This window comes from Abrus precatorius, unplaced genomic scaffold (genome assembly GCF_003935025.1).
Source record: "Abrus precatorius isolate BTA unplaced genomic scaffold, Abrus_2018 Scaffold1, whole genome shotgun sequence".
Classification (NCBI taxonomy): Eukaryota; Viridiplantae; Streptophyta; class Magnoliopsida; order Fabales; family Fabaceae; genus Abrus; species Abrus precatorius.
Genome location: NW_020874291.1, coordinates 5,042,294 through 5,067,173, shown reverse-complemented (window position 1 = coordinate 5,067,173; position 24,880 = coordinate 5,042,294). Strand labels below are relative to the sequence as shown.

General features: G+C 31.6%; 1 protein-coding gene and 1 non-coding gene across 2 annotated transcripts; both read right to left on the bottom strand.

Annotated features, from left to right (window-relative positions):
- Positions 1 to 316: 316 nt before the first annotated feature.
- On the bottom strand, positions 317 to 7,491 carry LOC113855822 (L-ascorbate oxidase-like). The gene is made up of 5 exons (XM_027487453.1): positions 7,093 to 7,491; positions 6,867 to 6,959; positions 6,168 to 6,380; positions 3,907 to 4,101; positions 317 to 1,729 (listed from the first exon to the last, which is right to left on the bottom strand). The coding sequence occupies exons 1-5, from the start codon at positions 7,351 to 7,353 to the stop codon at positions 770 to 772; spliced, it is 1,722 nt and encodes a 573-aa protein (XP_027343254.1). The 5' UTR covers positions 7,354 to 7,491; the 3' UTR covers positions 317 to 769.
- A 16,439-nt stretch (positions 7,492 to 23,930) lies between these two features.
- On the bottom strand, positions 23,931 to 24,035 carry LOC113861801. The gene has a single exon (XR_003504343.1). It is a non-coding gene; the product is annotated as a small nucleolar RNA R71 (small nucleolar RNA).
- Positions 24,036 to 24,880: the final 845 nt, after the last annotated feature.

Below are 24,880 nucleotides of genomic sequence, written 5' to 3'. Positions count from 1 at the left end.
ATATATATATATATATATATATATATATATATATATATATATATATATATTGTTATCTTAATCGGTTAAATTTAAGGTTTCATAACATGAATTGTGAGTAACACTTACAAAATGATTACATTAACTAAGTCAGTCTAAACTAGTTTGATAAAATATAGGATTGTGGTATTAAATTTTGAACTTGAATTATTTTAAAATCTTTTTAACAAAATCCAATCAAATCTAACGTGAGTTAAGCCAAAAAAAAAAAAAAAAAATTTACTCATTTTGCATATTTATGAGATTGAATTAAATTAAAATACTTTTAGTGTAACCCACTAAAGTTCTATCTCTCGTAATAACAAGTTAGTCCAAATGGATTAAATAGTCCATTTGCTAAATCTAGTTATGGAAACAATAAAATCATCTCCTTTCCCATTTCTTTGTCCCCTCTCTTCTTTCTCTTAAGAAGGCTTACTATGAACCTTAAGAAAAAGTAGAAAATTGTAACACAATCCTACCGATAGAATGACTCAATTCTATTCCACATATTTCTTTTCACAAATTCATAACTTACATAAAATTACAATAAAAAATACATAGCTTTCTTTAGCCCTCAAGAAAAACGAGATAACAAAACTCAATTCTACAAGAGAGGACTACCTTATAAGAGGGACTCAACACAATAGGCTTAATTCGCTGGGGAAAACAATACAAAACATAACTCACAACATTAAATACAACAATGAAAGCTACTCTTAACCAAATTAAGAATAGGTAGGGGCTAGTTTTAGTTGTGTCCATTGTTTATAGGCGTACTCGGTATAAGCCCACAATTTAGAGCACTTCTAGGAATTCTCCTCACTTTGTGAACACCCTCAGCAAAGATCACACCCATACCCATATGCAAATGGGGTTCAATGTGGCAATGGAAGGCCCAAACTCCAGGATTATCTGCCCTAAACCTTAGGGCAGTCCAACCATATGGAAATATGACTGCAGTGTTCCTTAAGGGTGCATGAATCAAATTGAATTTCTTCTCATCCTCAGGCTTGAATTTTCCTTCTCCATACCCCAAAACCCAAAAGTCATGCCCATGCAAATGCCAAGGGTGAATCTCACTACCATTCCCTTTTAATTGGTTTGCATTTTGTAGTATCACATCAACAACATCATTAAGTTGAAACATGTACACCCCATCACCAATAGTTGCATTACCATTCACTGGTGGGTTAAAGATGTCATATTCTTGTGGGAAGTTTTCTGGTGGGGGCTTTGGGTCAAAGGCATTATTTATTTTAAACTTGATGGAGCCCAAATAAGGTGTTGCTGGCAATGACAAGGAAACATTGTTAATGGCCCACTTGGTGAACCCATTGACTTGGTTTTGTGTGTTGAGGAGCAAAATCTTACGGTTAGAGAGTCTTGGAGGTTGTGGGGTTCCCCTCTTGGCAATGATCTTTTTGGTGAATGCTTTGCTACGCTCAAAATCATTCCATAGGGGTGTGATGGGTGGTGGTGAAGTGGGAAAAACTGAGGCTGAAATGGTCTTGTAATTTAGAATGGTTAAGCCTTGTGGGGTGTTGGGCGCTCTTCCTCTAACTCCAATTGAAAGCCAATAATTTTTGCTTGGGTCTTGATCCGTGCGAAGGAGCACTGAATAGCTCTCACCAGAATAAATATCCATGTCATCAACCATGAATGGCTCCACATAGTTTCCATCAGCCTCCACCACAAGAAGCTTGTGATTCTACATCACACACACAAATTACAGGATATGATTAATTGTTGCATACCAATATTGAATCTATTCTGTCATTCATGATAATAATATATAATCAATCAAGTGAATTTTTATAACAAAATAATGAAATTAAATGCATGCTTCAATTAAATGAAAGCAATAGATTCACTGTAGACTCTCTGCTTGAATTGATTTATTTTGTCTGTAAGTAAACTTATTATCAAAACAAAAAAGTTTATGTAAATAGTTCTCAAAAAATAGGGTAAATGAAGGGACTTTACCAAGCTCTTGCCAATTATTATTAAATTGAAAGGATAAAATTTAGATTCGGTATCCTAGATATTTCAAAAATTATTATTTAATTAAAATTTTATTTTAATTATGAACAAAATAAAGATTTAACTGAAACTTTAATTTTGTTTAATACTAAATATCTTAAATATATAAGAGCAGAACTTTTTTATATTAGTATAAGTTTAAAATTTTTTACATTTGATATGAGTTTTTTATTTAACTTATATCTTATTAGTTATTGTTGATTATTTTATTAATTTTTAAATATAAATTAAACAAAAACTTTATAAAAATATTTAAATTTACATTAACGTGAAAAAATACTTCCATATATATATATATATATATAATTTTAGAATTTTAAATCATAAATAGTTTAATTGTAAAGAGAAATGACATGCCAATACAGGAATATCACTAGAATCATTGCTATTGTCATGATAGAATGGGTATGTGCTCGTCAAATCGATAGCCACGACCTTTCCCGTCTTTCACGACGTGCTTATGTCCTACCTAAACCCTTGGAATCTCAATCATAAATCTGCTTTCTTTATTTTAATAATTTATTCAGCAAACTCTCACATTCATTCCATGAGATTGTTAATGTTAAGTATTTTAATTTTATAGATATCAAACAAGATCGAGAGCAATCTCAAAAATGATAAGTTTTTTAAATATAAAGATATGTAAAATAAAAATATTATTATTATTATTTTAAATTTAAATATTTTAAAAATATAATCAACTTTAAATTAATAATGTATAAATCGTTAATTTTTTCAATTTATTACTCTTCTCAGAGAAAATAAAGTTAATATTTGATATTATAAGAGTCACTGTCTCTTTTCACCGTATCTCTCGGTGCTCGACAACTCAGGGAGTCCCACGCACATACATATTCATTCTAATTTTGAAAATACACTATTATTTTAAGATTAAATAATCAGCACTGTTTTCACCAAGAAATTGACGTATTGTTTCGGACTAATTTTAAGCATTATGATTTTATTAAAAAATATAGATTATATAAAAAAAATACAGTTTTAACAAATTTTAAATTTAATTAAAATATGCTAACAATATAATTTTTTATATTATTTTTCAATTACAAATTATTGTATTAATAACAATTATTAATTATAAACATACCTGTCATATATTCTAATTATTTAATTATATAAACTTTTTATACTTATAATAATTAAAATTAAACTAATTAAGTTTAATATTTTTATTAACTACGAGTGTAAATTATGAGGAATTTTCTTTAGTAAATTTCTAATATTTTTAATCCTCAACCAGGCTGTCGCTGTTCCCACATACAACGGTCTAATTGAATTTACACCACAAAGTCTAAGATTTCTACATCTACATGAAGATTTTTTATATATATTTGAAGGGACACTTCAGGCTTTGAAATTAGGTTTAAATAATTATTCATAATGAGTTTTAATGTAATTAATAAATATTTTTAATAAAAATATATTATTTTAAATATTTAAAATAAATTCTAAACATCAAAAGAAAGATGGTCCACGAAATCATCCTCCTTTAATCACTTTATATTTTAATTCAACTTTCTTGACCAATTAGTCAAGTCTTTATTACCTTAACACCTACCAATACCTAAATTATTATATCTTTAGGGAATAAACAATTAACAATAGACATGAATGTTCCTCTAATTGGTTTGCTTTTTGCTTAAATGATAAATGAGAACAAGAAAAAATCTTAGACTAATTAACCTTATCACACAGCTAATGGTCACTAAGATGCATATACGCGTAGAAGTGATGACACCTTTACAGAATGACATAAAAGTTAAAAAAAGAGGAACAAAAAAGAGCGATAGTGAAATGGAAGATTCGATAGTGCCAATGAGAACTCACCGAAATGGCTAAGTTGAGGGATGCTAAAGAAGTGGTACTAGCAATTCTGATCCTGTAGGTCTTGTTTGGCTCCACATGAAGAATTTGAGGAGCACATTCTTCACCACCTTTAAAATTGCACTGGGGTAGGGTGGTGTTGATGAATTTAGTAGCAAGGGAACAATTGAATTGTCCTCTTCCATTGATTAGCAGTGTCTGAAAAGTGAAAAAATGCGTGCAAGGTCAGAACTTGAGAAAGATAAGGACACATTCCAAAAGTTCATCAGAGAAATATGAAAAAAATAGTTGATTAAATAGCTGTATAGATTACTTTTCTTTCTACCTTTTCTCAATTAATTAAAGCCTCTCTACCGCGTAAAGCACCTAAATATTGCACTTTTTATAATACTTCAAATCTACTTTTTAAAAGATTAATTAACATACTCATTGGTTTTAGTTCTTAGAGATTCTTTGTCAAATTAATGATTTGAAAGTTTAACACATTATTATATCCATCTTTATAAAACATCAGAGAAACTGACATAGAAAGATAAAGTTTGATTACAGCTGTATATTTTGTAAAAGCTAGTCTGAAAGTAAAATCATTAAAAATTATAACACATGAATGTTTTAAAACTCAATTTAAAAGATTATGTTTGAAAAGCTAGTAAAAGTGTGTTTGAATTCACACCAAGACTCCTCAAATATAAATTTAAACATGTACTAAAATACAATAATTTTTATTGTCTTATTTAATTTTAAGAAAATTATATATATATATATATATATATAATATATATATATATAATTATAAATAGAAATTCTCTATTAAATTAGGTTTCAGATAGTCATCCCATCCCGACTTGAAGTTGTAAGTGCTCTTTAATTCTTGATACAAGTCTTGATCTTAATGAGCTTTAGAGATCTAATGGATTTTAGTTTTAATTATAAAATAGAAAAAAAAAAATCCTTTTGATAATATCCCATAAGACATAATGCATTTTCTTCAAACATTTTTTTCAGTAAAATTCAATTAAAAATGTCAAAGGTGTAATAACATTTATGGCTGAAAGGCAGACTTTAAAAGTTACTAATTCTAAATCTTACTATAAATTTAATTATGATTTAATTTTAAAATATATATTAGATTATTTGTTTACAATTGTATCAGGAACAAACCATGTTTCTCCAACGGAGGTCTTGGTGGAAATTACAATCAGACAACACTAAGATGGAGGAATGTTATCATTTAGCTGTATTGAACTGTTTTAATTCAGAGAGAGATCTAGAGAGGGTAAAATGCATTCCATATTTCAAAATAAAGGTTAAAAAAAATATATCAAAATTGATCAATTAATTTATAGGCAAATTTGAAGACATTTAGAAGAGTTCTAAAATAATATGTGAAAGTAATTTATGTCGTAAGCTCTTTTCTTATATATATATATATTTAAATACTTAATTATATTACCTAAATAAATCTACCCTTAAACTTGATATATGGTGTTGACAGAGGAATAATAATAGTAATAATATAAACAAAGGAGTAGTGGGGGAATTCAAAGATGCCCTAATAAAAAAATCCAACACCACTTTGGGTAGATGGGCCATATGTGCACGTTTTTCCAACATACTTTACGGAATTCATATGATTTTTCAGTTTGGAATTTGGATGTTTATACTGAAATTTAATAATTTTATATCTTTTACATATTTCTATGTCCCATGTGGGAGTTACTTGGAAAGCAAACATATGAGTTGTTTTAATTGGTCCATTTGTTGTAATGTTTTTTATTATTATTTTTGTGTGTATGTACGTGAATGGATGGTGATCAATGTATAGGGGAATATAATAATTGCACATAAAGTACACATCATATAAATAAATAGGATTATATATCCGCTATGAATACAAAGAAGATACAAAGAAATTAAATAGAATAAAGGTTTAATGAATAATAGTGACGAGTGTTTTATTTATGAATTCAAGCAATTATTACTCAGTCAGAAAAATCATTTGAATTCATCTTCTAGAAAAAGCTAAAGTACGTAGTAATAATAACTGGTTAATCAAGTTCTGCTATAAAAAAAGGTTAATATTTAATATTTTTTAATACAAACGTGTAGCTAACATCATTATAAAAAAATAATAATATGAGATAAAAGGAACACTGCTTTTCTTACTCTTGTTTGTAGATAACTTGCATTTAATATAAGATTTGAAAAAAAGAAAAAGCAAAGTTAATGAAAAGAAAGATTTTAGTTTAATCAAGTTATATTACCTGAGCTTCACCAATCCATTTGAATGGCATTGAAGAGAGGCCAACCTCTTGTTCATGTGAACTTTTGTGCCACAGATCACTAAGGAGGAGGTTGAACTCACCATCATAGTGAAATGGCTCTCTTTGTCCTCTAGGTAAATCTACTATCAATGACCCATACAACCCTGCTGCTCTTTGCATACCATAGTGTCCATGATAGAAATATGTACCAGCCTGTATCACAAATATAACCCATAAACATTCATTATTATATAACATTGAGAGAGATCCATTCTCCAATTAAACAACAAAAGCATAAATTTAGTCACATGAGCTCCACCACCAAAGGAGACATGGTGCGTCAATCAATATAGATTTCTATAGAAGCTATCTGGTCCAAGTGAAAAGAACTCATCACATCTTAAGTTTGAGTTATATTTTCCAAAATAAATTTAGTCAACTAGATTTAAATTAATTGTGATTTAACGTGAGTATTTGTAAAAGAATAATAAAAAAGATTAAAAAAATTGAATTTCTTTTGTACATTAAAATTAATCAGATTTTCAATTTCTTTTTAAAGACTCGAGAAAAAAAAAACTTAAGTTTAAGTTTTAAGAAAAAAATGATTCATTTTTTTTTCATTTAACTCTTTTAGTTATTAATGTTAATTAAAGTTGTATATATCATTTCAAAATAAATAAATAAATAAAATGTAATTACCTTGTCAACTTTGAACGTGTAATTAAAAGTTTCTCCTGGATTTATAGCACACTGAGAGATGGCAGCAGTTCCATCTGCCCAAGGAGTTCCATACTGGAAACATAAAACAACAAAAATTATTAACAATAAGACAATACATTAAGGTTACCATATGACATAGTAAAACCATAGAAACACTCATTAATTTCTACACATAGTGAGCTAAAACAAAAGAGAAAAAGAAAACCTGTCTAATTCCATGCCAGTGAATAACAGTTCCCTCAGTGAAAAGCTTGTTGGTAAGGGCAATGTCAAGGGTGTCACCAACTTGAGCTCTGATTGTTGGGCCTGGAAACTGACCATTGATTCCCATCACAACGTGTTCCAAGCAATCAGGTGTCTTAATCATATATTCCACATCAAACTTGTAGTTTATCACTCTTCCTCCCACTGTTAACCCAAACAACCCCAAAAACATGCACCAAACAAAGAGTTCTTTCAACCCCATTGTTACTGTTACTGTTGCTCAAGAGAGCCTTAGCAGATATTAAGGTCTTAACCAGTACAATGGAAGCAGCTATTGGTGAATAAAGGAATATGAATATAAGAATATGGGTAGAGTAGAGGAACAAGGTGATATTTAGATTGTAACACCATTGCCCAAGCAGGCATATATATAGTGAAAGCTGCTTTTTTTCATGTCTTGGATCTTGAGTTGTTTTTCTGGTTATATTAATCTAACGAATTGCGCGTGCACTTTACTTTTTTTTTAAATAATAAATTACTCTCTGTATAACCCTTTTCAGAACGAACTAATTAGGCGTAGATTTTATCAAGCCTCACGTGTATTATTGGTTATTATCATCTCGCGTAAGAGCCAGCCAGTGAGATGACAAAACAAGAATATATGGACGCGTTTGCTAATGGTTAAACTATTTTAATATATATATATATATATATATATATATATATATAAATTATTTTTCATTAGTATAAGTCTTTAATTTAACTTAAAAATATAAAAATATTTAGACTTATATTAATGTGAGAAAATTTTGTCTGCATATATGCACCAAATGTATAATTTTGATTCTCTTGTTGATTTAGATTTACATTATTGATTCTTTGAGATGATACAAAATAAATATGTGAAGAATATTTTTATAGATAAACTCAGTAGTTTCTGATATAGAAAGTAATAATTGAGTAAAGTATTTGAATAATAATAAAATTTAATTTTGAAATTTTGAAAGAAATTAAAAGATAAAATTAGCCTGCGTGTTTCATTATGCTAACCACTTCTGAATATGTTTTATTGAGATAAAACATCTTAAGCTGAACTTTTCTAATTAAAGTAATACCATTTCAATCAAAGTTTCTGAAAGTGTATTTGAATAAATCATGCTTTAAATAAACGAATACAACGTGCACAAGACTAGTTAACACGTTTAAACAGAAATGGTCTGTCATTAGTTATTTAACTTTCGTAGAATGAATTAATAAAGAGGAATTTGTGCCTTTATTTGTTTAAAGCCACTCATCATTCAAATTTCCTGTAATTCAATCATGTGATTAATAATAGAAGTTTTTTCTCTTACGTTAGAGAGAGTAATAAAAGGAGATACAAACAGAGAAAAGTAAAAAAAAAAAAACAAAAAAAACTGTGAAAACAAATAAAAAGATCCCAACTTCAAATATTATTATTATTATTATTATTATTGTGGTTGAGGAAGCTTACGCAATCGTTGACTATACAGCAGACCTTATTTGATGATTTCTCCCATAAATCTGTACGCGTATTGAAGAAATTTTTCTGTATGGTAGTGTTATTTACGTTATATATAATATCTTCTCATGCTAGTAGTAGTTTAAATTTAAAATTTTTTATATTTAATTTATATTTAACAGTTATTAGTGAAATAATAAATTATAACGTTAGTATTAGAAGATTATATTCAGTGCATATATATATATATATATAAATATTAGTAATGATTATTAAATCAAAATAAATAATTTAAATTTAATGTTATTATTTAATTATCTATTTTTTTTATCAATAACTATTATTAATTTCTTTCACCTCTCACTTAAAACGTCATATATATTATAAAATTTTGATTCACCGTTATACACATATATAACTGCCCAGTAAATTTATCCACAGCCGTCGTTGAAAGCGAAACGAAAATATGTAATATATATAGGATAAATTATATTTCTTTCTTTTAAAATGATGTATGTACTGTATTTTTGTTATTTTAAAATATTAATAACCCTTCTTGTTAAAATTAAAATATTTATAATTTAATTTATTTTAAATTTTTGTTAAAATATTATTAAATATTTGTAAATTTATTTTGCTAAATTAATTTTTAATAAATTTTACATTTTTTTCAATACAAAACACTTGTTATTGTTATAAGAATTTTAAAGGTTTATCTCAACATCAATTAATAAAAATAAAACTAAACATATTCTCATTTATAGTACAAACAATCAAAACATAAACAATTTGTAGTTTTAATACATTTAAAGAAGAAGATAAAGCATAAAAAAAATTAAAAAATTCAGATATTCACATAAAAATTAAACAAGCAAAAGTTAGTAAATTTAAAATTAAATATATTAAATAAAATATTTAAATATTTTAAAAGTATATTTAACAGTTTAAAGTTAAATGAATCAAATAGTAAATTTTATGATATAGTAAATTTGTTGCTTCATGATGCTTTGATCAATCATGATATTATTAGTATTGCGTGTGATATTATGATGCTTTGATCAATCATGATATTATTAGAATTGTGTATGTTATGTCACGATCTATTTTTGTAAAGGATCACTGATATTTGCAACAATTGCTTTACATGGAGCTCAATACAAAATTTTGAATAATAATTACATTGCTTAAAAATTGTAGCTAAAAAGTCTAGACCTATCAATAAAACTTAGATTGACAAAATAATTAAAGCTATAAGTTTTTCCTAAAAAGTATGTTGACTCTGACATTTATTGATACCTTTCAGCTTAAGAAGTAGCTATAGCACCTGTCACATTTCCTCACGTACTCCAAAATGATCATTACAAAATGCAAACACACCAACATAGACAAAGTGTAAGGGTGAGCTTATGAAATAAAATTCATGATCATATATATATATAAGAATGTGAATATAAATATTTGTACAACCTATTATTTCTACATTTCTTAACACATAACGCAGCAATACAGTCCATTATCAACTTACTTAATGTAGACAATAACAACTCAGCTCCAATTGGCATTATAGCCTTAGTAAAACTAGAAGGAACCTACAATCTTTCAGTCTGGGAATGACCCATTCTGGTACTTGGATATAGATAAAACACAACTTAACTCGACATGTTTTTGAATCGTTACATGCCTACACCCCTTTAAATATGTGACTTAGCCCCAATATAACGACATTTCATACAATTACAACGCAACCATATAATAAGCATTTCTATATATTATTTCACAATATTTATCAGCTCGTCTTAGCACTTATATTGTAACTCAGGTATTTACTTGACCAATATTAGCATTTACCAACTAATTTTGGCACATTTCATTATAGCATTTCAAATGTGAGTAGTTTCACAAGACAACAGAAAATCCCATCACACACACATCAAGCATTGTTACATTCATCAACAATGGTCAACCCACTCAACTGTGTTTACACTGGGTCCTATCCTAAGGTTTGTTCATACACTAATTCATTCTTAGCTGAAATAAAATTATACATGTAAATATCTCAGTGTTTAGTAAATAAATAAGGCTAGTTTAGGTAAGATCCCCTTACTTGGAACTAGGCTTCCTTAAATTGGACTCCACGTGAGTTCCAAGAAAGAAATACCACTTGAGGGTTCAGATCTTCTCGCTATTAGGGAATAGAAACTTTAGAGAAGAGAAACCCAAGAAATAAGACGAAGAGTTGGAGAATGAGGTTGTAGGAGCTCACCTAGATCCGAACTAAACAGGGGTTCCACTTGGATAGGGAAGAAGTTCATTCTTGAGAAGGTTTTCTCTAAGAGAAAAAAGTGAAGGAACAGAGAGAAAATGAGAGAAAGAGGCCATCTGGTGAAAAATGACATTTTTCTGCACTAGGGTTCCTTAAATACCCTTTCAGGCCCAAGCACTCTCACTTGAGCGAGCCTTGCCCTCGCCTGGGCGAGCAAACCAGATAGTGGAACCTCTCAGATTTTTGCTACTCTCGCTTGAGCGAGGAACGTCTCGTCTGAGCGAGTTTAGGTTCAAAGAGCTACCCATTTTTCTTGTGATTCTTTGCCTGAGTGAGCTTCTCTTGCCTAAAAAGGTTGCCTCTCGCTTGAACAAGATCCCTTCTCACCTGGTCGAGAGGACAGTTGGGGCAGTCCTATCTGATCTTGCTTAAGCGAGAATGCTCCTAGATGTTTAATTCTGCACAACTCAGTCTTGGTTGAGTGAGAATTTCCTTGCTTGAGTGAGACACCCTCACCTAGAACTCCTAATTCTTCCTAGAATGAAGCAATACAAGTTCTCAACTACAATCCTTAGGTTATTATATACCTAATACACTAAATGATACATACATTTCAAACATACATAACACAATTTAAAAGAAATAATACATACATGAAAATACACCGATCTAACAATTCTCTCCCTGAAAATAAATTTTTGTCCTAAAAAATTCATTTATCACAAAAAAGATAGGGGTATTGGTCTCTCATCCGATCCTCTGACTCCCACATTGCATCACTAGTAACTGGATCCTAAATGACTTTCACTAGTTGGATTGACTTGCCTCTGGGTTCTTTAACTTTAGTGTCTTTAATACGCACAGCTGAAAGCTCAACCAATAAGTCATCTCGTATCTGCACAGTATCAGGTTCGATTACGTGAGTGAGATCTAGAATGTACTTCCTCAACTGTGACACGTGAAAGACATTATGCAACCTTGTCAACTGAGGTGGTAAAGCTAACTCATAGGCTACTGGTCCCCTACGATGCAATATCTGATATGGTCTAATAAATTTTGGTATCAGCTTCTTTGCTTTCAAGGCTCGTCCAACACCCGTAATTTGGGATACTCTCAAGAAAACATAATCATCCACCTCAAACTTCAGAGGTCTCCGCCGTTGATCAACATATAACATTTAACGACTCTGAGTTGTTTTCAATCTCCTCTAGATAAGCTCAACTTTCTCCATAGTTTTCTGAAGCATCTCGAGCCCAACTATCAAATGAACTCCATCTTGGAACCAATAGGTGAGTGTCCGACATCTCCTGCCATACGAGGCCTTAAAAGGTGCTATCTGTAACACTTTACTTTTTAAATTCTAAAAATAAATAATAATTTGTTGCAAACCAATGGAATAAATCGATTCTTCATTAAAATAAGTAGTATAAATATTTTGAAATTGAAACTTTTCATGATGGAATATATTCGCAATAAATTTAAACAATAAAATAATCAAAATTTAACTGCCTTTTTATGATAATAACTAAATTTAAATAATATTGAGTGTTTAAGTATTAAATTTAAGTTGTATTTAAAAGTATACTTTTTACAGACTTTTAACCCAAAATTACATATTTGACTTAGAATACATCATTATATGACCAAAATAAGCAAAATATTTCTTCTTAGAGCAGTTTTGATCCATGCCCAAACATTGAGAGTTTGATTCTAATCGTCATTTCTGTTTCCAGAAATCTTTTGTAAGGATGAGTTTCTTTCTCATCATTAAAACATAAACAACAAATATATTTTAATGCATATGTAAATCTATTTACATCTTTGTATGCAAGGATGAATACATCAATTTCTATACTAATATCTATATTGAACTCAAATAAAACATCATATCATTAATTATGAGTTAATCACATCATCACTTTCATACACATTAATAATATATTCAATTCACTTCATTATCTACTCAACAATTTCTTATACTATATGATCAAATTTTATAGTTGCCTCTAGCATTTTATGAGGTCTTACACAATAGGTAAATTGCTGCCAGTTAACTCATGCATATAGATACAACGTACACACTTATAGGGCCCCTTAGCAAAAGTATAGTCATGAGTGTTAGTCAGGAAACGAGTGTGTGGTCAAATGATGTATTCACATTTTATAAATGTGTACACTCAAGCGAAGGTCATCCATCACCCTACATTTCCCCCCAGACTTCCATAATCAGCTCCATATTCCACATTCCCAGTGTATTGCTGTGACTATTCACACTAATTCCTTTCTTATTAATCCATATACCATTAACAGATCAATATGTTATAATACATGTGCTATAATCATATAATTTAATGTATTACGATGCATATATTGTAAATACACTCGATGTATGACAATATGTAACACCCTCAATTTTGTTGTTCTTATGTAGGAAAAATAGGAATTTAGATAAGAGGTATCGTGCTCAAGCGAGGTAAGATTTCCTAAAGAGAGCGTTTTGGAACTCTCTCGCTCAACCGAGATGGGATAAAGTTGCCGCAACTGTCCTCTAGCCTAGACAAGAAGGGATCTCGCTCAGGCTAGGAGCAGCTCCCCCAAGCGAGATATAGCTCGCCCAAGTGAGGAGTCACAAGAAAGATAGGGTGCTCTCTGGGCTCAATCTTGCTCAGGCGAGATTGTATCTTAGTCAAGCGAGAATATCAAAAAGATGAATAGTCTTGTTGTTTGGTTATCTTGCCCAGGCGAGAAAGGCTCGCCCAGTCGTGGGTGGAGTTTGCTCAAGCGAGAATCTTATCGCTCAAGCAAGATTGCGTGAGTTTGGAAGGATATTTAAGGAACTCCAACTTCAAAAACATTTATTTCTCACCCACGACCTTCTCTCTTCATTTTCTCTATTCTTTCTCCTTTCTCTCTCTAGGGAAAGCTCTCTCGAACTTCAAACTTTTTTAGATCCGAGCTCAAACATCGATTTCATTTGGATTCAAGTAAGTTTCTCAGAGCTCAGATCTCTAGTTTTATTCTTTTTCTTGGGTTTTCTTCTCATATTAAGATATTTATCTTGAAATACTTAGGAAACTTCATCTTTATATTCTCGTTGATATCGTGGAACTCCTCTGCTAGATCTCTCAAAGAACTCATTTTGAGGAACTATTTCTAGGTAAGGGGAGTATTATCAAGCCTTAGTTTTATATATATACATAGTGATCCCATGAGAATTTGAGTAACCTAGTTTATTAAAAATCTGTAAATTTTTGTGAAATCATATGGTAAAAGTGTATTTTTGGTATAAAGAAAGGTTTTGGATTTATCTGAAATTAATGAAATCAGATTTTTAGAATGAGTTACGGGTTAGAATAACATTAAGAAGTTTTAGAACCAAGTTACTTAAGATGTATATGAGTTAAGTAATAAAAGACACAAAATACTAAACTTTAGGTTAGAAGACCATATTGAGATTGTACGAATTGGACTAAGTCCTAAGGTAGTCTGTAAGGTATCCGACCTTCGGCATATTGTACTGACTGTATGGTGTGACATTGTATGATAATTTTCTATGTTAGACTGGAATGATGCAATAAGTAAAAATAAAATTTGGTAGCTGATATGTGTCCAAATTGAGTAAATTCACATGAATAATTGAAGTATTGATTGATTTTGAAAGTATGTGATATATGAAAGAGAAATAGAATACGATTGAGAAAGAATGAGATACATGATTATGATGCATGGACCAAAACAATTTCAAAAGTGTAATTACAATATATATTATGGTACATTAAAGAGTGTATTATAATATATATATATATATATATATATATATATATATATATATAGTGATACACAAAATTATATAAATAATAACTTACGTATTATGACATGCTGATCGATAAAAAGAATGTGGAATTGAAAATGAAAAATGTTGAGAAAGAGAAAGAGAATAAGTATAGATAGTTATAGAGATATACTAGGGTATAGAGTCCGGAGAAGATTTGAAAAATTTAGGAGAAACGTAGGGTGGGGGATGACATTCACTTGAGCGTACACATTTATAAAATTGTGAATGCATAGTTTGGTCACACACTCGTTTCCTGATGAAACTCTTGACTATACCTTTGCTAAAAGGGGCTGGGGCAGCACATGTGTATCCATGATGCTGTGACTAACCAACAATTATCTATGCTATGAAGTTCTCAAAGGATCTCAGGGGTAATTATTATGAAAGTATGATGAATATGAAAGTGTTATAAATGTAAAATAGTATAGAATTTGTTTGATTATAATATATGCATCGTAACAGATCGAATTATGTTGTTACGATATATGTGTTGTAGTACATTGACGGGTGTAACTAGGACACAAGTATTGTGACATCTTAATTGAAACGATATGATACATTTATTATAACATACATGTTAACATAGAAATGTATATAGAATGAGTGAATTGTTGTATATGCTTTGATATGATGATTGTCAATGTAAGTTGTTTATTATTGTAATGAGTTAGAATAGGATGTTAGGCCATAACGTTAGTTCATTTAAGATAATCTATAATAAAAGAGATTTAGTCGGGCGGGAAATACTCACCCTTACTATATTTTCTAGGTAATGAAAGAAAAGGGATGGAGAAGGTTGAGCCGTTCTACGGTCATACTCGTCAAGAATTGTGGGAAAAAACTACTTGGATATAATTAATTTATTGTAAGAGATGTATAAATTTATTTATGTATCTTTATTTCATTGACAGTGAAATTTTTAATTTGGTAAATTTTATAAATTTGTCAAATTTCATTAGTTTATATTCTCATATTGTACCATTTCTTCAAAGTTGTACAAGTGCTTATGAACTTTCTTAATCATATTTTCAATAATATAAATTATTAAAGAAAATTATTTACATAAAAATAAGGATGTTACAAAAATGGTATTATAATCACATCAATTAATAGGCTACAGCTCACATGTTATAAACACACATCTCAAAATTATGTAATCTCACCAAAGCTTAATATTTCCAGATTCAATTCTATACAAAATTTCAAAATTACACATATATTTTCCATACATAATATTCTTTCTTTTTAATCATTCTCAACAAACTTCACTTCCAGAACAAAATCAATAATTATACTAACATGCTATGCACACCTTTAGTAAGTCATTAGTCAAACAATTTGCCAGAGGTTGGATACCTCTGAACTCAGCCCAATTCGGGTATTATAACCAATTATATTATATATCATCCCACAATTATTAAATACACATCAACATAAAATCACCGAAACAAACATCATTAAATTATCATAACACCTAAACTTTATTCTAATATATATTTATTCACAATAATAAGGAACACCATGAAGGTTTCAAAATTACAAATAGTTGTTACGTCTTAATGATGAGATAGAGCTCTTCTTATCTTGATATGAAGATCTAGAGGGAGTTTGATGAAGAGGATCGGTTAAAAGGAAAGTTTCCCTAAACAACACGAGATAATCTTTAAAAATAGAACTTGAATAGAATCAAACAAAAAATCTAAATTTAAATTCAAGAAAACTTACTTAGAGTTGCTTAGATTAAGTGTCCAAGCTTGGATTCAGCTAATAACCGGAGTTTAGAGGAGATTTTTTAGAGAAAATGAAGTAGGAATTCAGAGAAAATGAAGAAAACGAAACGGGAATTAAGAGAAATGAAATATCTCACTCTAGAAATTTCTTAAATAACCCTTAGTTTGCGTGCTATCGGTTGAGCAAGAAATTCTCGCTTGAGCGAGGAGTACCTCGCTTGGGCAAGATATGCAGACAATGGTTCCTTACACATTTTCTGATATTCTCGCTTGAGCGAGGAGGTGTAAGAGAGTTCTAGATTTTCCTGCGACTCCTCGCCTAGGCGAGCTCCATCTCGCCTGAGCGAGGTGACGGTTGAGGTGACCTGATCTATTCTCGCTTGAGCAAGAATGCTCCAGAAAGGAATGATCCTGGGCATTCAATCTAGCCTAAGCAAGGCATGTCTTGCTTGAGTGAGATTCCCCTACACCAGAACTCTTCTTAAACATTTAAAATCTTTTTTAACATCCTCCAACATCATCTATCATCACTTAATAATCCATTACTAAACACCATTTAAAAATGAGGATGTTACACCATCCATTTGCTTGAATGGTAACTATTATTGTAGATAAATTCTACTGAAGGAAGAATATCCTCCTAATCACCTTTCTGATTAATAACACAAGCCCGCAACAAGTCTTCTAAGGTCTGAATGGTTCGCTCGAATTGACCATCAGTCTGAGGGTGGTATGCTGAGCTCAATCTCAACTAGGTATCCATAACTTCTTGAAAATATATGTATAATCTAGAACAAAAAAATATATTAAATACAACTATTTATATTTAAGAATGAATATGTTTATTGTGTTTTTCTTTTCTTTGAACGCCCTCATTATTATTTTTGATAAAATTAGTTTTTTGACAACTTAAATATAAATGCAAGTTTTAATTTCATTTTCTAACTTTATTTTGACTAATTTTAGTTCTTGAATTTCTTTTTTTTCACATTTATCTTTTTGTTAGTTTTGTCACATAACCTAACAGAGATATTCTATGTGACTTTAATGTAGCCTAAACAATATTTATGAGTTTAACATGAATTTTTTTATTTAAAATTTTGTCGAATGTGTAAAACAATTAAAAAATAAATATTATAATCTTGTTTCTCCTTCACTGAAAATTAGAGCTTTTTCAAATGTGAGAACACAAGACACAACTTTCATTTCCATAGATTCGCAATCTTCGTTGACCAAGTATGCTCAAAGAATTGTTAGGTATCCATTTTATTATTATGCCATGAAGAGTGCTTACTACAGTAGCAATAAATATAGGAAGGAGGTTTGAGGAATGTAGGAACTATAAGGTAAATCTTTTAGGGATATTATCACTAATACTTATAACTATTTTACAATTAAAATTTACGTATAAATAAGTGCTTTATTTTTGTTTTATTAATTTATTGTATTATTTTTTAGTTTTGGAAGCAAGTGGAGTGAAGATGATGAATGTGATAATTATGAAATTACACTATTGAGGCAAAGAAAAATAAATTTGTATTTTAAAAACTCACTATGTCATAAATAAGTTTTTAGAGCACTAACTTGGATAGCGGTTAGTAAAAGCTGCTCTGTAATAATATGTGTTTATGTGTTGAGATGAGAACTGGCTTTATATGATCATATGTAATACCATGATGTTTTCTTTAATCGTGATAAGATGTGTTTTATGATGAATATGTGTTATGTATGAGTGGTGGGGTAGAGACTCACCCTTACAAAACATTTTCAGGAAACCAAAATGAGTAGTATCATGCTCACAGTGCATGGATGAATGAGAACTGCTATAGGACTTAGTTATTTTGAGTTATGTAATGGATATTTTCAGTTCTATAGCATTCTTTTGAGACAGTTGTAAAACAACTATTTTCTTTGTTGTAGATGAAAGTTTAAAATCTTTGTTTTCCATAGTACTTATGAAACAAAGAAATTTTTACACTATGGTTTATATTATTTTCACATTTCTTTCTTACTTACAAGAATGTTCAAAGGAATTCATTTTACTTTGTTGATTCTTTTATAAAAATATAATGTATTTGAAAAAAGAAAAAATAAGGTGTTACAATTTTGGTATCAGAGTAGTTCATCCAGACCAGACTGGGGTATGGGACTAACATGTTTGTGTTGTGTAATAGATATACTGGAATATGAAATTATTATTTGCTAATATGACTTGTTAGATGTAAATTACTTGAACTAGATATATCTATGCATATGTGAATGATAGATTAATAATAAGTGATCTAAGTTTATTGCAAGATTAGAGCTATGACTGGTAGAGGTAGACATGCTGGTGCTACAAATGAACTTCTGGAGTGCATGACCCAAGTCTTAGAGACTTTGGCACATAACCAAGAGGCTAAACCAGCCGAGTATAGAGGACTTTCTTCTTTTACTAGGCATAACCCTTCAAAATTTGAGAGAAAGTTTGATCTTGAGGGAGCTCAGAGGTGGATAGCAGATGTGGAGAAGATTTTTCATGCCATGGGATGTAGAGAGGAGCATAAGGTAACTTATGCTACCTATATGCTAAGTGCAGAAGTTGAAGACTGGTGGAGATTTGCTAGTCAAACTCTACTGCAAGAAGATGGTTATATTCCTTGGGAGACATTCAAGGCAAACTTCCTGGAAAATTATTTCCCTAGAGATTTAAAGAAATAGAAGGCTAGAGTGTTCCTTGAGTTGAAACAAAGAAACATGTTTGTAGGTGAATATACTGCTAAATTTCATGAATTTATGAAATACTGGCCTCACTATCAATATGATGATGGAGAGGAAGATCTATGTGCTCAATTTGAGCATGGGTTGCGACCAAATATTTAAGTTGTCGTTAGTGTATTCCAGTTAACAGATTTACCCACTCTAGTGAGTAAATGCAGAATATTTGAAGCCAATACTAAGGGTAAGACGGTGGATACCAGAATTGGTGGTCTTGTGAGGCAAGACTGAAGGCCTTCAAGATTTTCTAGAGGACCTTACTCTAGTCCAAATCAGTCTCAAGTGAAGGGGACTATATCTCAAGACGATAGTAGTGGTGGTTTTGGTTCTTTCAGAATTTCACTAAAATGTTGCAAGTGTGGTGGACCTCATATTAAAAGAAATTGTCCTCAACTTCCACCAACATATGACATTTGTGGGAAAATGGGACACTCTGCAAGTGTCCGTTGGTATGCTCCACAAAAAAGCAGAAGCATGAGTGTGTTACAAAGACCTGAATGTAGAGCAAGCATTGGCACAAAGCCAAATGTGCAAAGCAAAGTTTTTGCTACAAGTGGAGCTGAGGCTTCAAAATCAGAGGAGCTTATTAGAGGTAAATGTATCATAAAAGACCGACTTTTAGATGTGTTGTTTGATTCTAGTGCTACACATTCCTTTATTTCTGCGAATTGTATGAGATGTTTGGAATTACCTGTATTTGAATTGTCTTGTGATGTTATTGTATCTACTCCTACGGGTAAGCCCGTAGCAACTTCTTCTATGTTTAGGTTGTCCTGTGATGGTACATAGTAGGATTTTTAGTGTAGATTTGATTTGTTTACCTCTTTCCTAACTTGATGTAATTTTGGGAATGGATTGGTTGTCATCCAACCATGTTCTATTAGACTGTAAAGAGAAAGTTTTAAGATTTTTGGCTCTAAAATATCAGAAAATGCTAGACTCTTAAGTCCAGATCCATTGGGAAATGTAATGAGTGCTAAGGCTTTCATGGTTCTATTTTCAATTAAGACTGAAAAGGAAATGAAGCCTGAGTATTTCCCAGTGGTGAGAGATTTTTAGAAGTTTTCCCTGATGATGTTATTGAATTGTAACCGGAAAGAGAGATTGAGTTTATTATTGATCTCATTCCAGGAGCAAATCCTATTTCTGTTGCACCATATAGGATGTCACCAGTGGAGTTGGCTGAGGTAAAGAAACAGGTAGAAGAATTATTGCAGAACGAAGTACACACAGAATAAACACTCAATCATCTTTGCAAATTTTCATAACAAGCATTTTCCTACTACTCTGTACGTCCTAATACATGTATTATACCACGTCGATCAATATGTCACAATACATGTGTCCTAATCGCACCCGTCAATGTATTACAACACATATATCATAACAACATCAACCGATATGTATAATGCATATATTATAATCATACAATTGCTATACTGTCTCATATACATCTCAGTTTTACATTTATTTCACTTTCATATTCAATGCTTCTAAGATCCCTTGAGAACTTCATAGCTTAGATAGTCGCTGGTTAGCCGTAGCAACACGGATACACGTGTGCTGACCCGACCCCTTTTAGCAAAGGTATAGTCAAGAGTCTCGTCAAGAAATGAGTGTGTGGCTTGTGAATGCTCTCACTTTCTACAAATCATTGTGCACTCGTTCACAGATAGTATTCACCACCCTCATTTCCCTAAGATTTCCCAATCTTCTCTAGATTCTATATTCCTAGTGTATCTCTGTAGCTATCTAAACTCACCACCAACATTTTCTCATTCTTTTCCATATCCTTCTCATAGGTCAATGTGTCATAATACGTGAGTCTTGACCACATAACTTGATATATTACGATACATGTATTATGAATACACCCTTAGATGTACCATAATACCTGTATTATAATCACATCTATCAATCATTTTGACTCCTGTACTATAATCACTTTTTCAACAATTTCACCGTCATGTCACATCATTTCATTTCATACATCAAACTATATCTTCATTCAAGAATAATATAACACTTTTCATTAACAACATCATTCAGCCTATTTTCACATACTTCAATCATCAACAAACATACATTCAATGCAGAAAATCTTTAAACAAGTCCATACATCACACAAATCAATACAAGGTGCCAAAGGTATGACACCTCCGGGCTTAGCCCAATTGTACAATCTAACATACATATTTTGTCATGGATAATAAGGTCGTCTATCCTAAAGTTTGGCATAATCCATTATTTATAACATGTCCACTATTCTGAAAACATCAAATAGCAAATCCTTACTACTTGTAAACAATGATTGCTTAGAAAAATCATAATATTCCTCAAAATAGTTTTATTCGGGCCTTTTCCTACAAGTTATATTTAGATAGTTATGAAAGTAAGTAGGAGTTTTTCAATTCAAACTACCTAAGTGAAGTTAGGGTTTGGGATCAACTCCCTAATGAATCCACATTTGATCATGTTTTTACTTGTCTTTTTAGTTTTCCTTAATAGAAAAATTAGACTTATATAGTGTAAATAGTACAAAAATTACATTTTGAGTAAAAATCATAGGTTTATTAATTTTTAGTTAATTTGCATTTAATTACATAGATATAGACTGCAATTTTAATTTTCTTAATAATTTTACAGAATCCCCAAGTTAATTTTTGAGAAATCTTGGCCCTTGGATGAAGGTTGGCTTCAAAGTAGCCACTTTCAAGAGCAAAAGTGACAACCACAGCAAGTTTGGAAATTGAAGGACCCAAAGTAGCCACTATTGCCTTTCACAGTGACCACTCAAGGGAGCTCCAGGATGCCGTTTGGGAGCATTTCTGCGCGTGGACACTATTGGCTGAAATAGTGGCCACTTTCAGCACAAAAAGTGGCAACTCCAGAGAAGTAGCAAACCTTTCATCCTGCGCGTGGACACTCTTTTGACCCAAAGTAGACACTTTCAAAGTAAAAAGTGGACACTTTGCTGACATGGCATCCAATATAAATAGGTTTTAGGAATTAGGATACGGGACTTTTACACTTTACACATTTTTTTCCTTTTCCAAATTGAGACAATTTTCCAGAACATTAGAGTCTTGGGTGACAGCCAAGGGTCCTCTATAGGTTTTAATTTCCAATTTTCCTTTTGATTTTTGTTGAATTTACATTAATGTTACTTACGTTCTTGCATTTCTTTCTTTCATTTGTGAAGCCCATCCACATGGAAGGCTAAACTTCCTTGTAATTCCTAGTCAATGCACATGAATCTTGAATTCTTGGGATTAATTGCAATACAAATCTTTCTTTCCTTGAATTTATTGACCCCAATCTTTGAATGAAATGGAATTTGCATGAAGGGAACATTGCTTAATGAACCCTAAATTACCCAACAAAATTATAATTCAAAATTGCTTAATTTTTATTAATCTTTGAGGTTGCTTAATCTTAGGGATAGAGATTGGAGCCCATTAAGATGCTTAATTTTAATTGGGATGTTAAAGTTAATTTTCGCTTGTTAGATTAACTTAATTCAAGGGAAAGAAAGGGGATTACTGAATCATTTGAAAGAATAATGATGGAACTTATTGATTGACTAGGAATTACTCATTTTAATTGATTGAATTTCACTAGTTTACATTTTTCTCTTGATTAAAATCTGGAAATTGACAAACCTCCCCCTAATTTACTTGCTTTAAAATATATGTTCACACTTGTTCGATGTATGTTCCCAACCAAAAATTCCTTGGAGACGACCTAGGACAACACCCTAGTACTGCATTTATTTCTTTGCATATTTGATGAGGATTAACGACAATCTTTTGCATGACGAGTAGCTAAATTCGTTTCATCAAATTGGCATCGTTGCCGGGGAATTTTTGGTGCTGAACTTATGTTGAACATGCTTGGTACTTTGTTTTTGTGACTGGCATGTTAGTGTGTTTGTTTCATTTTGAGTTTTTGTGTTGTGTTGAAAGTCATACGAATTTTGTGATCTGTTTCTGCATTGTTGTTGCAAGATTTCCTACATCATTTTCTTCATTCAAGTGCTGCAATTTTTCAATTACTCACTTTCAATTTTCTGCACTCATTTTGCTGCATATTACTCTGTTTTTCTGCACTTTTGCTGCATAATTCTGCAAAATTCTGCAGAGAGATTTCAAACTGTTCTTGTTATTTCATTTACTCAATTTGCTTTCAATTTAGTTAGTTGATGTCTAGTGCATGACCCGATCAAACCCTAGGGATTTGTATCCATTAGACCAGAAGATTGATAGGACTTTTCATAGGCACATTAGGACACATAGGGATCACTCTGATCACTCTGAACACTCTGAACCATCATCACCTCCTACTGCATCTTTGCAATCTGTGACACCAATTTCTGTTTACTCTTCTACATTTTCACTTGACTCTAGTTTTGGAGCAATGACAGGTGATGAGAGGACTCTTAAGGAGCTAGCTGCACCGGATGTCACATACCAAACATTGTGGATCCAATATCCAGATGTAGACGCCCCTTTTGTTTTGAAAACTGGATTAATTCACCTTCTACCTAAATTCCATGGTTTTGCAGGTGAAGACCCTCACAAACACTTGAAGGAGTTTCACATTGTATGTTCCACCATGAGACCTCAAGGTGTTCTGGAGGAGCATGTCAAATTGAAGGCATTTCCATTCTCTTTTATGGATTTGGCTAAAGACTGGTTGTATTATCTTCCACCTGGCTCTATTACAAGTTGGGACACCCTCAAGAGATTGTTCCTGAAAAATTTTTCCCTGCCTCAATAAGAAAGGAAATATGTGGTATTAGGCAGCTGGAAAGGGAAAGTTTGTATGAATATTGGGAGCGTTTCAAGAGACTTTGTGCTAGCTGCCCCTATCATTAGATAAGTGACCAGCTCCTAATCCAATACTTCTATGAGGGCTTACACCCAATGGATAGGAGCATGATCGACGCAGCTAGTGGGGGAGCCCTAGTTGACAAGACTCCTACTGCTGCTAGAAACCTCATTGAAAATATGGCAGCTAACTCTCAACAGTTTGCTACAAGGCAAAATTCTCTCATGACTAGGAGTGTCAATGAGATTCAAACTTTAGATTCACACAAGCTGGAGCATAAGCTAGATGAGTTGGCTTCTATGGTAAAACAGTTGGCATCCATCCAAAAGAATTCTGCTGCATATACACCTCCACCTCCATCCATTCCAGCAATGCTTTGTGGGATTTGTTCATCTACGGATCACTTCACTGATAGTTGCCCCACATTGCCAGAAACTGAATCTTCAGAAGGTAATCCTCAAGCTTACGCTGCTAATATTTATGCTAATAAATTCCCTTTTCAGCAGCCGCAGCAACAACAAAGCTGGGATTTATCTTCCAATAGATATAATCCCGGTTGGAGGAACCATCCTAACTTAAGGTGGAGAGGAAATGCACAGCATCAAGGCTCTAGCCAACCATCCAACAACCATTTCCAACCGCATCAAGCTGGACAAAGCAAGCCATATTCAGCCCAACAACATCACCATCCATCATCTTCTTCTCAACAACACCATCAAACATCCCCTTCAGTAGCTCCTGCACTTCAAAAGAGTGAGTCATCTTTGGAAGACCTTGTGAAGCAACTCACCATGAGTAATCTCAATTTCCAGCAACAGAGTCAGGCCTTCCAACAACAGACTCAAGCAAGTATCAAGACCTTGGAGAATCAAATGGGTCAACTTGCTTCATCCC

Bases quoted from the DNA above. Each gene is read 5' to 3' on its own strand.
- LOC113855822 (XM_027487453.1), bottom strand. From the start codon at position 7,353: ATGGGGTTGAAAGAACTCTTTGTTTGGTGCATGTTTTTGGGGTTGTTT. The intron at 6,960-7,092 runs GTTTTCTTTTTC...TTATGTTTCCAG, and splicing joins ACTGGCATGGAATTAGACAG to TATGGAACTCCTTGGGCAGA. The intron at 1,730-3,906 runs GTGAGTTCTCAT...TGTGTGATGTAG, and splicing joins CCCTCAACTTAGCCATTTCG to AATCACAAGCTTCTTGTGGT.